This window comes from Schistocerca cancellata, chromosome 3, assembly GCF_023864275.1.
Source record: "Schistocerca cancellata isolate TAMUIC-IGC-003103 chromosome 3, iqSchCanc2.1, whole genome shotgun sequence".
Taxonomy (NCBI): domain Eukaryota; kingdom Metazoa; phylum Arthropoda; class Insecta; order Orthoptera; family Acrididae; genus Schistocerca; species Schistocerca cancellata.
The window spans coordinates 61694661-61710039 of NC_064628.1; the positions used below are offsets into that span (position 1 = coordinate 61694661).

Below are 15379 nucleotides of genomic sequence, written 5' to 3' on the forward strand. Positions count from 1 at the left end.
CCTTGTATGCAAAATGAAACCTTTTTCTACTTGTGTGTTGAATGCAGAAGGTACGTACATCTTTCTTTTCAAATTTTATCAGAATGTTATCATAATTTATTAATCAGTTACAAATTATCCCTTTTTGTTATCGCTATAACACAAAAATAAAAAAGTGCAGCTGAAACAACTTTCTCATAAATTATTATTAAGACATTTAGATTATCTAATTAGATGGCATGATGCACTTTTCATCATAACTATGAGTTTAAAATAGAAAAATACAGTATATTCAGCTTCTCTTCAAAGTTTATTAGAATATTTACAGAGATTTTTTATAGCCAGGCAGCACAAAATACAGTTTCTAATGCAATCAGTGCTCGAATAGAGCCCTTTCGCATTATGTCCATATTCCACCTTATGATAATATGGATTAAAATATGATCTGTGAAGGTGGAAGTAATAGACTCTGAAGATGACTACAATCTCCTAGCTTTTGTTGTTTTGTTTCACTTTTTCAGGGTTCTGAGCAGACAGACATATGAACTGAGTTACATGAAACCCATATGCTTGTGTTTGATATGTTTTTGCAGATTTCCTTTGAGTTTTGATCGTTGAGGACAGTAAGGACACTTGAATCTGGCTTCTTTCCCACATTCATATTTCACATGGTTGTAAAGTGAGTTTTTCCTCTGGTACACCTTACCACATTCATTACATTCAAATCTTCCATCTGTGTAGTTCCATGCATTTTGATTTAGAGGAAAGTGTTGTTGAGAGCTGTGACATGTTTGCATCTGATTTATACGCATTTCTTGTATTCCTCTGTATCCTGTGAAAAAAGGAAATACAGGATACATAACTTTCAAGGATTGTAAAATACACAGTTATGAAGAAGAAGGCTAGAGCAACACATTATTTTATTATTACTCTTTGCCAAAATATACAAGGAGTTAATTTAGCTAGTGAGATCATCCTTGACAGGCAACAAAAATAAAACTCTTTAATTTTTGCATACCATGGAAGGAGTAAGCATGAAAGTTTGCCTCCGTTTATGGGTAATGATTATCCATGTAGTGTTTACTTTTTAACATGAGAGGGTGTTATCAAACTATGAGTCCAGGTGGTGACAATATAGGTATTTGATTATTAAATTTTTGGTTTGGTGGTTGATCACAGGTATTTCACTAGGAAAATATTATTGTTTGTTGAACCACAGAAAGAAGTGACAAAAGTTATTAAACAGGTAAACACATAACTCACAGTTTTCAGAGTATTGATGTTATAGGTCACATAAAATAACATGGCCATGTCTGCACAGAGAGCGCAGTAGGGGAGGGGACAATGGTAGTGGTGGGGGTTTCCCTGTGAATGGCCTTGCGCAGTAGGGGAGATGCAGTTAGGATAGCTACGCCTTTGCTCATAGCATATCCTGCATAACTACACCTGTCTACCCTACAGCCGTCTAGCCTGCAAATGATCACATTAAAGGTTAAATCAATATTACCAATATTTATTTATTTGTTTATTTATTTATTATTCATAATTACAGCCTATTTTCTAAAAAGCTAAAATAGGCCATACAGATCACATTTCCATGTATAGTTATAAGTTACGTATTAAAGATTTATTTCTGATACTTACAACCAATAATTCAACAAATACAAAATATCAAAATATCATTATCAAGCACAATAGTGGAGCTACTGGGAAATTTAAAAACTGATTTCTTTTCCAGCCACCTGATACAAAAATGACAGTAATTCAGTTGAACTGCAATATTGCTTTATGCCTACATTTGAAGTGAATAGTACTGTAATGCTTCAGATAATTATCATGAAGAAGTCACAGCAATTGTCTCTTTGTACCAATCTGCTGTTTTACTCCTTGACTTGAATGTTAAAAGTCCATTTGGAACATAATCAGATATTCCTCCTGTAGTGGAATAATTTACTTAATCTCAAGACACAAATAAATTTCTTGTATTCTGCACAATTATATGGTGACATGATGTATGATTTTTACCTGTGTGTACTACAGCAAGGAGTTGTCCTTTTGAAAGTGGTGCTTTTACTCCTTCTAATATGAGAACTAGAATATACCTTTCATTGATAGATATGATGAACCTTCCTCTTAATGGAAATTTCTCAGCATTTTTTCAGAAAGTCAGTATGTTTACTTTGTGCTTTTAAATGTTCAACTAGCACCTTGGTGTTTCTGATTACTTCTACACCTGGTAAATGAAATATACAAACATTTAAACATAGAAATAAGTTGGGAACAATAAAACAGAAATTGAAATAACTGTAGCCTAATTTGTGTAGTAAGGATCATATTGATGAAACGCCTCCATTAAATGCAGTTTTTTCCATCTTAATGGAAGTAGTGACTTTAATGTTGGGCACTGTTTATGTGCCATGGGGAAATTGTGTATTAGTCTCCTGACAACTTGTTCATCAAAATTATCTAAAGGTAAAGTTTTCTTTCCATCTTCTGTGCCTTTCTTGGAACAGAGAAACCTTTGGAACTAACTATAGCTATGTTTCTCACCTCATTTTTTATTCTCTTTATTGTGCATTGAGAAACACCAGTGCCAACCCTCACTAGCACACATTTTAATGGGATTTTTACTCCCTCATTGGGCTCTTCCAACATAAATTTTATGACACTGCACACAGTCTCCCATGGATGATATGAAGCAGTACCTCTGCAGCTGCTGTGCATGGGGACTGTGGTGCCATGCTTTGTAGAACAGAGATGACAATGAGAATGCTTGAATTCCTCATTTGTGTGGCCATATTGTCTGTAATTGTTTTACAAGGGTATTTTTGTTCTGTCGTTGCAACTACAAAAATGCATGATTTTCTTTTCATCAGATGTGTTTTGCTATATTAAGGTAAAGCATTCTCAGTGATCTGTAATTAAGTTATTTACATTTTGATTTGCTTTAAGATCAAAACACAGTTAGTTCAATCCGTATTGTCCTACATCATTAAAAATCTGTTATGTGTTAGACCTTAAGACTTTGGTGGTCTCATGTATGCAGACTGAACACACACACACACACACACACACACACACACACACACACACACACACACAATAATTTTTAATGCACAGTATTCACAATATCGTTTAGTGGTTTCCTAAATTTGAATACAGAATAGCTGCTTATGGTGTTATATATATATCTAAAAAGAAAGATGATGAGACTTACCAAACAAAAGCGCTGGCAGGTCGATAGACACACAAACAAACACACATACACACAAAATTCAAGCTTTCACAACAAACGGTTGCTTCATCAGGAAAGAAGGAAGGAGAGGGAAAGACGAAAGGATGTGGGTTTTAAGGGAGAGGGTAAGGAGTCATTCCAATCCCGGGAGTGGAAAGACTTACCTTAGGGGGAAAAAAGGACAGGTATACACTCACACACACACACACACACACACACACACACACACACACACACACACACATATCCATCCGCATATACACAGACACAAGCAGATATTTGTAAAGGCAAAGAGTTTGGGCAGAGATGTCAGTCGAGGCGGAAGTACAGAGGCAAAGATGATGTTGAAAGACAAGTGAGGTATGAGCGGCGGCAGATTGAAATTAGAAATTAGCGGAGATTGAGGCCTGGCGGATAGCGAGAAGAGAGGATATGCTGAAGGGCAAGTTCCCATCTCCGGAGTTCTGACAGGTTGGTGTTAGTGGGAAGTATCCAGATAACCCGGACGGTGTAACACTGTGCCAAAATGTGCTGGCCGTGAACTAAGGCATGTTCAGCCACAGGGTGATCCTCATTACCAACAAACACTGTCTGCCTGTGTCCATTCATGTGAATGGACAGTTTGTTGCTGGTCATTCCCACATAGAAGGCTTCACAGTGTAGGCAGGTCTGTTGGTAAATCACGTGGGTGCTTTCACACGTGGCTCTGCCTTTGATTGTGTACACCTTCCGGGTTACAGGACTGGAGTAGGTGGTGGTGGGAGGGTGCATGGGACAGGTTTTACACCGGGGGTGGTTACAAGGGTAGGAGCCAGAGGGTAGGGAAGGTGGTTTGGGGATTTCATAGGGATGAACTAAGAGGTTACGAAGGTTAGGTGGACGGCGGAAAGACACTCTAGGTGGAGTGGGGAGGATTTCATGAAGGATGGATCTCATTTCAGGGCAGGATTTGAGGAAGTCGTATCCCTGCTGGAGAGCCACATTCAGAATCTGATCTAGTCCCGGAAAGTATCCTGTCACAAGTGGGGCACTTTTGGGGTTCTTCTGTGGAAGGTTCCGGGTTTGAGGAGATGAGGAAGTGGCTCTGGTTATTTGCTGGTAAGTCTCATGAGGAAGTGGCTCTGGTTATTTGCTGGTAAGTCTCATCATCTTTGTGGGAAAAAAATGTATCTAAAAACAAAGATGATGTGACTTACCAAACAAAAGTGCTGGCACGTCGATAGACACACAAACAAACAAAAACATACACACAAAATTCTAGCTTTCGCAACCAACGGTTGCCTCGTCAGGAAAGAGGGAAGGAGAGGGAAAGACGAAAGGATTTGGTTTTTAAGGGAGAGGGTAAGGAGTCATTCCAATCCCGGGAGCGGAAAGACTTACCTTATGGGGAAAAAAGGACGGATATACACTCGCACACACACACATATCCATCCACACATATACAGACACAAGCAGACATATATCCATGAATATGCATGAATCACTTTTTTATTATTGTAACATTTATGGGAGCAAAGGTTTATCAGTCTGATACAGGTTAAGAAAGTCTGTATAATTTGAAATACTTAAAAAAAAAAAAAAAAAAGTCTCACATCACTTACTTTTCTTCCCTCACAGTTGTGGTTTAACTGCAGTTTTTAAACATTGATAATTTATAAGGACTAGTACTCAAATTATTAACACACTATGAAATATTAAGCATTTTAAAATTTCAGACATAAAATGCTCAATAAAATTAAATTCCAATGTTAAATTAAAAGCACAGAACTCCATGCGATTTTGCAAAATGCTCTGAGATTTCCCTGACTTTTCCAGGTAAAATGTAATTCCCTGAGAATTCAGGTTTTCCAGAAAAATTGACATCCTGTTATTATAACCCATGTGTCATTTCAGACCATGTTCTCCCATACCTCATTTAAATTGAGGTAATATTTCAGGAAAAAAGAAAAAAAAAACTATATGTCTATATGTCTGCTTCTGTCTGTATATGTGTGGATGGATATGTATGTGTGCTAGTGTATACCCGTCCTTTTTTCCCCCTAAGGTAAGTCTTTCTGCTCCCGGGACTGGAATGACTCCTTACATCATCTTTGTTTTTAGGTATATTTTTCCTTCGTGGAATGTTTCCTTCTATTATAACCGTATCATTAATTTGAACCCAACAATTACGTTTGTTATTGTCGCCTTTGCATTTCGAAATCTTTCCTGTCGTCTTATTCCTCTTTTTTCTCTTTATTTTCTCTTTCTGTTTTTTACCAGTAGTTTCACTTTGTATTCACCTTCCCTTTTTACCGTAATCTACTATACAATTTTATCCCGCCTATATATGCTCAACAATACGTAACCCACTTCCAATCCATAACCAAAAAAATTTTATTTTCCGCTTTCAACACTACCGCTGCTATAAAATCCACCGTTTCTAGTTCAATAACAGCTGCTTTCACGTATTAAACAACCATTTTGGCTAGTTCTAATAACTTCAACTTTATTTTCACTTCCGTTTTTCGCACATCACTGATCATTTTAGCTGCTCCCCACAGGTTTTAATGTCATTATCTCTGCAATTGTTAGCCCCATTTTCGTAATCTTTCACCACAACACCACTCCTTTAATAGGATCAACTTAACCAACACTTTTTCGCCTTTTTTCATACCAGATCTCCAATTGCTTTCTAGTTCACCTTTATCTCTCCCCATATATTTCTATCTTTCTTTTTCATTTCAACCTCATGTTAAACTTTCCACCTTCTAATACCATGTCACCCTCACAACATCCCCACAATGACCCCATTAAGTTTTATTTACATTCCCTCCGCAAACATGCCTTCACCCTAGCCAGATTATGCTCACATATTTTATTTTCTCAGGCTTGTCTGACATTTGGCATAACCCCCAAAGGCCTCACACTTAAAGTTCCCATCTCTGGCTGCAACCCTTCTTTCCATCAGTCCCTATACCAGTTCCAAACTGAACAATCCATTGCCCTCACCCACCTAATCCTTCACCTACACATCAACTCAGCCAATGAACACACCCGTCAACTCCTATCCTTAATAAAAGTCCTCAATCTTTCCTCTCCCACATCCACACCGGCTAGGTCTTTAAATATGTCTGCTTGTGTCTGTATATGTGTGGATGGATATGTGTGTGTGTGCGCGAGTGTATACCCGTCCTTTTTTCCCCCTAAGGTAAGTCTTTCCGCTCCCGGGACTGGAATGACTCCTTACCCTCTCCCTTAAAACCCACATCCTTTCGTCTTTCCCTCTCCTTCCCTCTTTCCTGATGAGGCAACAGTTTGTTGCAAAAGCTTGAATTTTGTGTGTATGTTTGTGTTCGTTTGTGTGTCTGTCGACCTGCCAGCACTTTCATTTGGTAAGTCACATCATCTTTGTTTTTAGGTATATTTTTCCTTCGTGGAATGTTTCCTTCTATTATAACCGTATATATATATATATATATATATATATATAAAAAATCAATGATTGTTGCTTGTATATGCAGACAAAATAAACCCTAAACACTCATTATGTGACTGCTGACTGCGCAAATAGGTTTTTTAAGTAAACTGAGAAAAGAGAAAAAAACAACTGCATGCATGAATATGGTAACTTAATTTATAAATTTATTATTTTAGAACAGCAGTAATCACTTCAACCTTTCCATAAGTCAAATTTTCATGCTACAAGACAGTGAATTCTGTTCATTTCATAGATGCTTCAGAAAAATTATTAAAAAGGCAGCATTACTTTTATTCATGTAAGATGTGTATCTACATTTTCTACTGTTGATATTTCAATTACATCACATATGTCCACAAAATATAAAACAAAGATCAACAATAATGTAACAAAGGTTAACTTTGTGTCACTTTTTTTTTTAATTAGAATAAATAATACACCAGAAGGCTATGACATACAAAGAAACATTTAAATAAACAGGAAAAATCTGTTGGAAAACTTCTATAAAACTATTTTGAGGATAGAAGTATGTGCTACATGAAACAATGTATTAAAGCTAATTAGTAGTTATGAAATTATTTGTTTCTTCTAATTTCTGCAGATCATTTCTGTTTTCTTTTGCAGACTTCCTCAACCTATTTGATTTCGTTAACACAGTCATATAGTGTTGTTTCTCTGCCTAGTCAGCACATTCATCTGCATATTTTGTAATCTCACTATGCACTAGATGTTTTCCTTTCTTTTTAAATTCATTTTCATCAAGTTCACTTATCTCGGTCTTCCTTTTTGTTTAGTGTTTTCTGTGTTTTTTACATCTTAAGATATCAATTATGATGTCTTCCCATCGAAAAAGAGTTGCATGAATTTTTATTGATAACAGTTTTTCTTTCATCTCCAACTAAGGCATTTATATGATCACAAATGAATCTCAAAGCTACGTATGATTCTTCTTTAAGATTTCTGACTTCTGTTCATTTTGTTAGTACTAAAACCTCTTCACACAGTTGCTTGGTCATGCTTCATAAAATAAGCTTCTGGGTATATGGCCAAACTTTTATAAGTTTTGTTTTTAAATGAGAGGGAAAGAAATTGACCGACCATGAAAGTTCCTTATCATAATTCTGTGTTTTCACAAACAGTTTCATTGGCAAAATTGACAAAATCTGCCTGAATGTCATCATGTTCAGCAGTTTTCACAATATTTACATCTCATAGGCCACTTAGAAGACAGTTCACCTTCCTCATACAATTTTGTTTCTCTTCAACTTAATGTATTGGTATCACATATGACAAATTTCTGACAGTGCAGAAAACTGCTGGTGATTTTGTAATTATAACTCATACCACTTTAATTAGCACCAATTTTACATCCATAAAAAGTCAGTACTCCTCCATTGGAAACCTTTTTAGAAGAATACAGTTCCTTAATCTCTTTTTCACCAACCAAACCAAGGTCAACTTTTTTGTAAGAATGTGGTTCTTAGGGTTCTGGAATTCAACTTTTATTAAGACAACTATAAATTATTCAACAATTTTGATTTCAAAATTCTTCACATTGTTGCATGAATCACTTTTTTAATATTGTAACATTTATGGGAGCAAAGGTTTATCAGTCTGATACAGGTTAAGAAAGTCTGTATAATTTGAAATACTTTAAAAAAAAAAAAAAGTCTCACATCACTTACTTTTCTTCCCTCACAGTTGTGGTTTAACTGCACTTTTTAAACATTGATAATTTATAAGGACTAGTACTCAAATTATTAACACACTATGAAATATTAAGCATTTTAAAATTTCAGACATAAAATGCTCAATAAAATTAAATTCCAATGTTAAATTAAAAGCACAGAACTCCATGCGATTTCGCAAAATGCTCTGAGATTTCCCTCACTTTTCCAGGTAAAATGTAATTCCCTGAGAATTCAGGTTTTCCAGAAAAATTGACATCCTGTTTTTATAACCCATGTGTCATTTCAGACCATGTTCTCCCATACCTCATTTAAATTGAGGTAATATTCCAGGAAAAAAGGGAAAAAAACTATCCTGGAACATTAGCAGATAATCTGTCAAATACTTGTCATTCCATATGAATACACCCATTTCTTAAAAAAGTTGGTACACCATACAAATGAATATTTCTTTAAAAAGTTTTTGAATGTGCTGAGTAACAGTCATGCAATATTTTTTGAAAGAATAAACCACCATTTGATAGTGCATTAGCGTATTTATCTTTTGTTCTATCTAGATTTCTGCTCTTTTCCCATTGTAGAGTACAATGATAAAAGTTCTTAAACCATCACAAGTCATATCTGTTTAAGGACTTTTTGCATTGTACTCAACAAAAAAACATATTTCTTTCACAGATTATCATCAAAAATATATATCATCAGAATGTATTTGTATTTATTTGAATTTATTTGTATAAAATATTCAAGGGTTGGGAGTAAAAAAATAAAATAAAATATATAAGATTCCAGTTTTTGAAAGTATAATGTAACTGGATGGACAAAAAAAATCTACTCACCAAGTGATGGCAGGAGAACATACACTTATAAAGGTTGAAGATATTTGCCAGTAGCTCTAAGGAAAAGGGATAAAGATACAGGAGTGGCGAGGTTTAGGAAATGGGGAGGATTTGGAAAAGTTTCTCAGCACCCCAGGTCAGGATAGACCTGTCAGACTGCACTGTTCATGCCTCAAAAATTCTCTAACCTATGGCTCCTACCCCTGTGACCATCCCCACTGTAAAACTTGCCCTATGCACCCTCTTGCCATCACCTTTACCAGCCCTGTAGAAGGGAGAGCCACCTGAGAAACCACACGTCATGTGCCAGCTGTTATGTAAACACTGTTCAGCCCTTTACAATGGAATAACTACACCAAGTTATCAGTCAGGATGCATGGACATAGACAGAGGGTGTATGCTGGCAACACACGATATTCAGATGCAGAGTATGTACACAGTCACAACCTCAGTGCCTGTTTCACACACATGCCATCTGGATTCTTTACCCAGATATTGGCTTCTCAGAAGTCCACAAGTGGGAACTGGGGTTACAACATGTCCTCAGTTCCACCACCCACTTGGCCTTAATTTACATTAATTTTTTCAGTCTTAGCATTTCCTCTCAGTAACTACTCCTTTATTCACTCTCTTTTAGTTTTCATATATTTTGTTTTCAGATCTGTCTATTTTTCCCCACCCCCCATACCTCCACCACCTAAAATGCACTTAGCTTTCTGCTTTTATTAACTCTTGCACAATGTTTTGTTAGTAATCTCTGTCCTGCTTATTACTATATCTTCCCCCTCAAGGCTTTCAGGTTTTCAAATCTCATCCAGTGCAGTCCCCTGCAATCAGTCTTCCCTTCTCATTCTGTCCAGTACATCTTCCCTGACCCAGGGTTTTGGGTGACTTATCCAAACTCTGCCCATTTACCAAACGTCTCCTGCCCTTTTTCTTTATCCCTGTGTCTTCTCCTTTAGCCCTTCTGCCAGAAGGAGCCACTGACTCATAACGCTTGCAAATTTTCTTAAACTTTATATGTGTGAGTGTTTTCATGCTGCCACTAGGTGAGTAGATTTTTCATCTAACTATTTACATTATATTTTCAAAAATGAAAATAAAATTCCAGGATTTTTTAAACATGAGCCAACATAAAAATTAAAAGTTAATTAATATTACAAGAGTAGTGGTCTGCAAGAGGTCACATAATAAGCTTAAAATAATGCAATCATCCAATTTTCCTTGGTGTCGCTATTCAGTAGCTTGGATGCTTTGGTGCTGTGCTGCTTTTACAGGCATGAAGACAGCATGCTAGCAGGTACAGCAGGTCTAACATTGTGCTAATGATTAAAGATTAACACTGACATACTAGCACATACTCTTAATGCAGCAACCAAGGGTAGTGCCACAGCTTCACTCTTGCTTATACATACTATAATTGCCATAACAAACAATTGGCCCTGAAAAGGAAATGGTTAGCAACCGAATGATGTAGAAGTGAGTAGTAAATAAGATGTACTTTTTTCTGGAGAAATGCAGTCATCCACTTAAATTCACCGAAACATCATATAAAAATTTGTTAACTTCAGATGTGTTCAGAACATCAGTTACAAGAGCACACAGATGGCGCTGATCACAGGCATCTGCCTTGCCAGTGTGGCTTTAGGAGACAGCTGCTAATCATGCATGTAAAAATTATTATGATTGTATTTATGAGGGCAGACTAGTTAATACTAGTCAGAATTCATTGGAGAAGGGAGACAGAAGAATGGGGGAAGCATTAAATAAAGGTTAGCAACTTAACAAGATTGTGTGGTGTTTATTAACCCATTAGCACTATGCATTTGTTACATGTTTTTAAAATCGTTGTTTTCATGACAGCAATGAAGCGAGAGTTTTGGCAGCACTTGCTTCCATTTCATGCAACTGTAAAGATCACTACAATGCAGTAGTCTTAACAATACATTTAAAAGTTGTGACATTGCAGTGTTGGAATTCATCATTTGCTGAATGAAGAAAAAATGGAGTATAATTTTAGGTAAGTATGTTTTACACACTGATATATGGAATATGATTTTGTTTTTTAGTATGATTATGCTTTACGTACTCAAATATATATTGTTTGAAAGTTGTTGCTTGATGTGAAATAAATTATGTTGAATTAGGCTGTTTGAACTTTGTGCAGCCATATGGCAATTATAAGTGCTTTTAACAAGTAAAATGATGAATTTTCCCTTTTTTGCTTTAGAAGAGATTTATCATTTACTGAGACGCTGGAGATTCATTATAATAATGATATTGAGGGTGATGGGTTTGTTGAGCTGCCAGATCCAAATGTGGACACTGATGAAAACTTAGAAAATGATGATGTTGGTGGGTAAGTAGGCCTATCACTGGTTTGTTATGAATTGTCTTTTTAGTAATACTGATTGCTCTATAATTTTTATTCCATTCTGTATTGTTACAGATTAGCAGACAACCTCTTCTTGGTTATGAGCTAATGCTGAAATAAGACTGCAAATAACAAAAGGATTGATTAAGTTTATCCATTACAGACATTTTGGAACCCGTGACGGTCAATTGAAAGTAAATACATAAAACTGCAACCAGTCACTCTCTTTAATAGTTATTTATTATTACATGAACCAGTTTTTGAACCTTTTCAGGTATATCTCCAGATGGTTTTCTGGGTGTTAATCACTATTTCTAGCATAACGCTGGGTGCTGGCTTGTGACAGTATGGGCGGCTTTTTTTTCCGTTAGTGTCCATTAGTTGCTTCCATTTTGATGGCCACTTGGTACATCACTTCATACACTTCTACATGATCTGTATTCATTTACACTGTGATAGCAAAACTTTGCCAGCATCCACCATTATTTTAGCAAAGAATAATCAAAAATAGTCAATAAAATGCAAAACCATAAGAGCATGTTTACACAGTATCAAGCAAAATAACAACTAGATAAGACAGTATGAAGAAACAAAACAAAAGAAGAAAGAGAGAGATGACTTCATGTAATCTGAAGAGGGGTGCAGTGAGGAAGAGAAGGTTAAAGTGAGGATATTAAAGAACATGTGAGAATAAGGGTTCATTCATACTAAAACTGAGAATCTGATGAAAAACTGAAATTGCAGGCAGAATGAAACATGAAAAGAATGAGCAATCTTCATGATAATTGATGAGTTAAAGCATGGCAGGAAATGCAGTCTGGAACTTGTTGGATTGCACTGTAGACCCATGAAATACGCAATCAATATCCAAAGTGATTCCCTGGGAAAGTGGGGTACTATGGCAAACAAAAATTCAAGAGCAAGACTCAGGGAATGTGCTGTATGAGTGGCAATGTCAGATTGCCAATGTTAAATTCCTACAGATCTATTTTTGCAATGATGAACAACTCAGAGTGGACCAGCAATGCACCATCACCTAGGATCTACAATAAGTCCAGTAATTACAAAAACCACTCCACAATCACAATCAATTGGTCATTGTTTTCAAGAGTGCAATAAATGATCTCAGAAAACTATAAGACTGTCATTCAAGCCTACAAAAGACCAAGACTTGAGCTTGAATGAATATTAAATGCACATCAAAGTCATAGAGGTAATCACTGACAGCAAATATTGACAGCATGGAATCATTATTCAATAGCTAAAGAATACATTGCAACATATTGCTGAAAAACATCTCAATTATGACTTGCAACTGTACCTAGAAATATTTTGGAAAGATAAAGATAGTAGCTTAGCTCTTCAACATCTAACAAATCAATCCAAGTACAAATCCTGTAACCAATAAAAAATTATCACTCATGCAATTGAATTATGGTTCATTTGTCAGCAATTATTACAGCAGCAACTCGTCACTGATATTTATATTGTAGTGTAGCAACTCTAACTGCTATTAGTATTATATAATGCAGTAAGAAATCATGCCTCCATTAAGGTGAAGTGACTCAGTTAGCAATACTGTAGCACTGAAACTTAGTCTTTTTTTTTCCTTTCATACCAAACAAGAGTTGCACTGCACATAGTGGGTTGAGTTACAGAGGAGTACATTCAGCCTTCACAAATACAGTTCTCAGGTTTGCTGACAGATCGTATTGTGTAAATTTCACAATATTTCATTGATGCAACTGCTTGACATCTTCAGGTGGTGGTAGGTGCTGCTGTTACGACTGCAAGACATTACTGATGATAATCGCATAGCAGTGTCACAATTTATCAAGCCAGGAGCAAGCAGTATGAACGCAGGGGAAGATGCTCACAGTTGGATGAAAGCGGCACTCCCAGTGCCCCTGCTGGGAGCTGCAGAAAGGTCTTTGGCGTGTGCACTACAGGCAATGACTGTGCTGCCAGATGCTCCTGTGGTTAAAAGCTGAATTAAATCTCAGCAGTACATTGCATTGAATCATGAATTGGAAGTTCTCACTTTCCCTGTTTTGATTTAATGGCAGCCAATGCCAGATTCCAGGGAGTGCTTAATTGAAAACCTGCATCTCTGTTGATAAGATTGTCTGCCATATGGATATGTATGGCCTCCTTAATAACACAGTCCTACATATTTCATGCTGTCAGAATAGTAGTGTGTCCCATATAGCAAGTTCAATCCAAGTTAAATTGATATAGAGGGTACCATTCTTCTGTCTCCCATCTTCAATGAATTCTGACTAGTATTAACTAGTCTGCCCTCATAAATACAATCATAATAATTTTTACATGCATGATTAGCAGCTGTCTCCTAAAGTCACACTGGCAAGGCAGATGCCTGTGATCAGTGCCGTCTGTGTGCTCTTGTAACTGATGTTCTGAACACATCTGAAGTTAACAAATTTTTATATGATGTTTCGGTGAATTTGAGTGGATGACTGCATTTCTCCAGAAAAAAGTACATCTTATTTACTACTCACTTCTACATCATTCGGTTGCTAACCATTTCCTTTTCAGGGCCAATAGTTTGTTATGGCAATTATAGTATGTATAAGCAAGAGTGAAGCTGTGGCACTACCCTTGGTTGCTGCATTATGAGTATGTGCTAGTATGTCAGTGTTAATCTTTAATCATTAGCACAATGGTAGACCTGCTGAACCTGCTAGCATGCTGTCTTCATGCCTGTAAAAGCAGCACAGCGCCAAAGCATCCAAGCTACTGAATAGCGACACCAAGGAAAATTGGATGATTTGTTCCAGTCAAGTTAGTAGTATTTAGGAATATAAGAATAAGAGTAATGGAAAATCCAGGACGGAATCCAAGAGAAGCAGTGGGGTTTCAGTTGCTTAAGACCGCAGTCATGTGTAAGAGATCTGTGTGTGTGTGTGTGTGTGTGTGTGTGTGTGTGTGGGTGGGTGGGTGGGTGGGTGGGTGGGTGGGTGCGCGCACGTGCCTGTGTCTATTGTTGATGAAGGCCAGGGAAAAAGCTTTAATTGTGAAAGTCTTTTTGTTGTGCCTATCTGCGACTCAGCATCTCTGCTATATGGTGAGTAGCAACTTCCTTCTCATAATACTGGAATATTAGAATAGTTATTTAAAACTCTGCAACATTCCACAGTGTTGCTGTACTTCTTTGGTCACTGAATTATGATTAGAGATGGTGAATATAATCACATCTTCAAATGCTGGCGATTATTTCAGCAATTCATTATCCATATGCCAAAACTGTGACAATGATTGCTATCTATTGAGCATAATTGATAAAAATTGCATTTAGATGAATATGTCCATTTGACAGCCTGGAAAGGAGGAATTCTTGGTCAGAAATGAGGAAGGACTACAAAATTGACAAGTAACCATTGACTGTAATGCCATTGTTACCTAAATTTCTTATAAAAAAATCAATCAAGTTTGTCAACGGCATTGTTAAAAATCAAACATTCAGTGCCAATATGTCAATGAAAATAATCAATTTTTAAAAGTATAATGTAATTGTAAGGATTAAAACCCTTTTCACCAATAAACAGCAGGAGATACCACATACAAAAGTTACAGAAACGTGCAAGTTTTTTGAGCCAGTGGCTCTTTATTCTTGCAGAATGGTGGAACAGGAAGGAAGAGGAATGAAGGAAAAGTGCTGGTGAGGTTGAGGAAATGGGGAGAGTTACAGAAAAGTAGTCCAGAACTGTGGGGCAGGGGCGACATACCAGACAGGATGAGAAGCAAAGACTGATTGTTGCGGACAAGATTTGAAAACCTGAGAGCTTAGAG

General features: G+C 36.6%; 1 protein-coding gene across 2 annotated transcripts in view; it reads right to left on the reverse strand.

Moving 5' to 3' along the window:
- Positions 1-477: 477 nt before the first annotated feature.
- The window catches only part of LOC126176969 (longitudinals lacking protein-like), a 316573-nt gene continuing 301671 nt past the window's right edge, over positions 478-15379 (reverse strand). Inside the window, exon 6 of one of the 2 annotated variants that reach the window (XM_049924178.1) lies at positions 478-811. In XM_049924178.1, the coding sequence (XP_049780135.1) occupies positions 531-811 (281 nt within the window). In that variant the 3' untranslated portion in view covers positions 478-530. The remainder of the gene's footprint in view (positions 812-15379) is intronic. The other variant, XM_049924183.1, reaches the window with a different exon arrangement.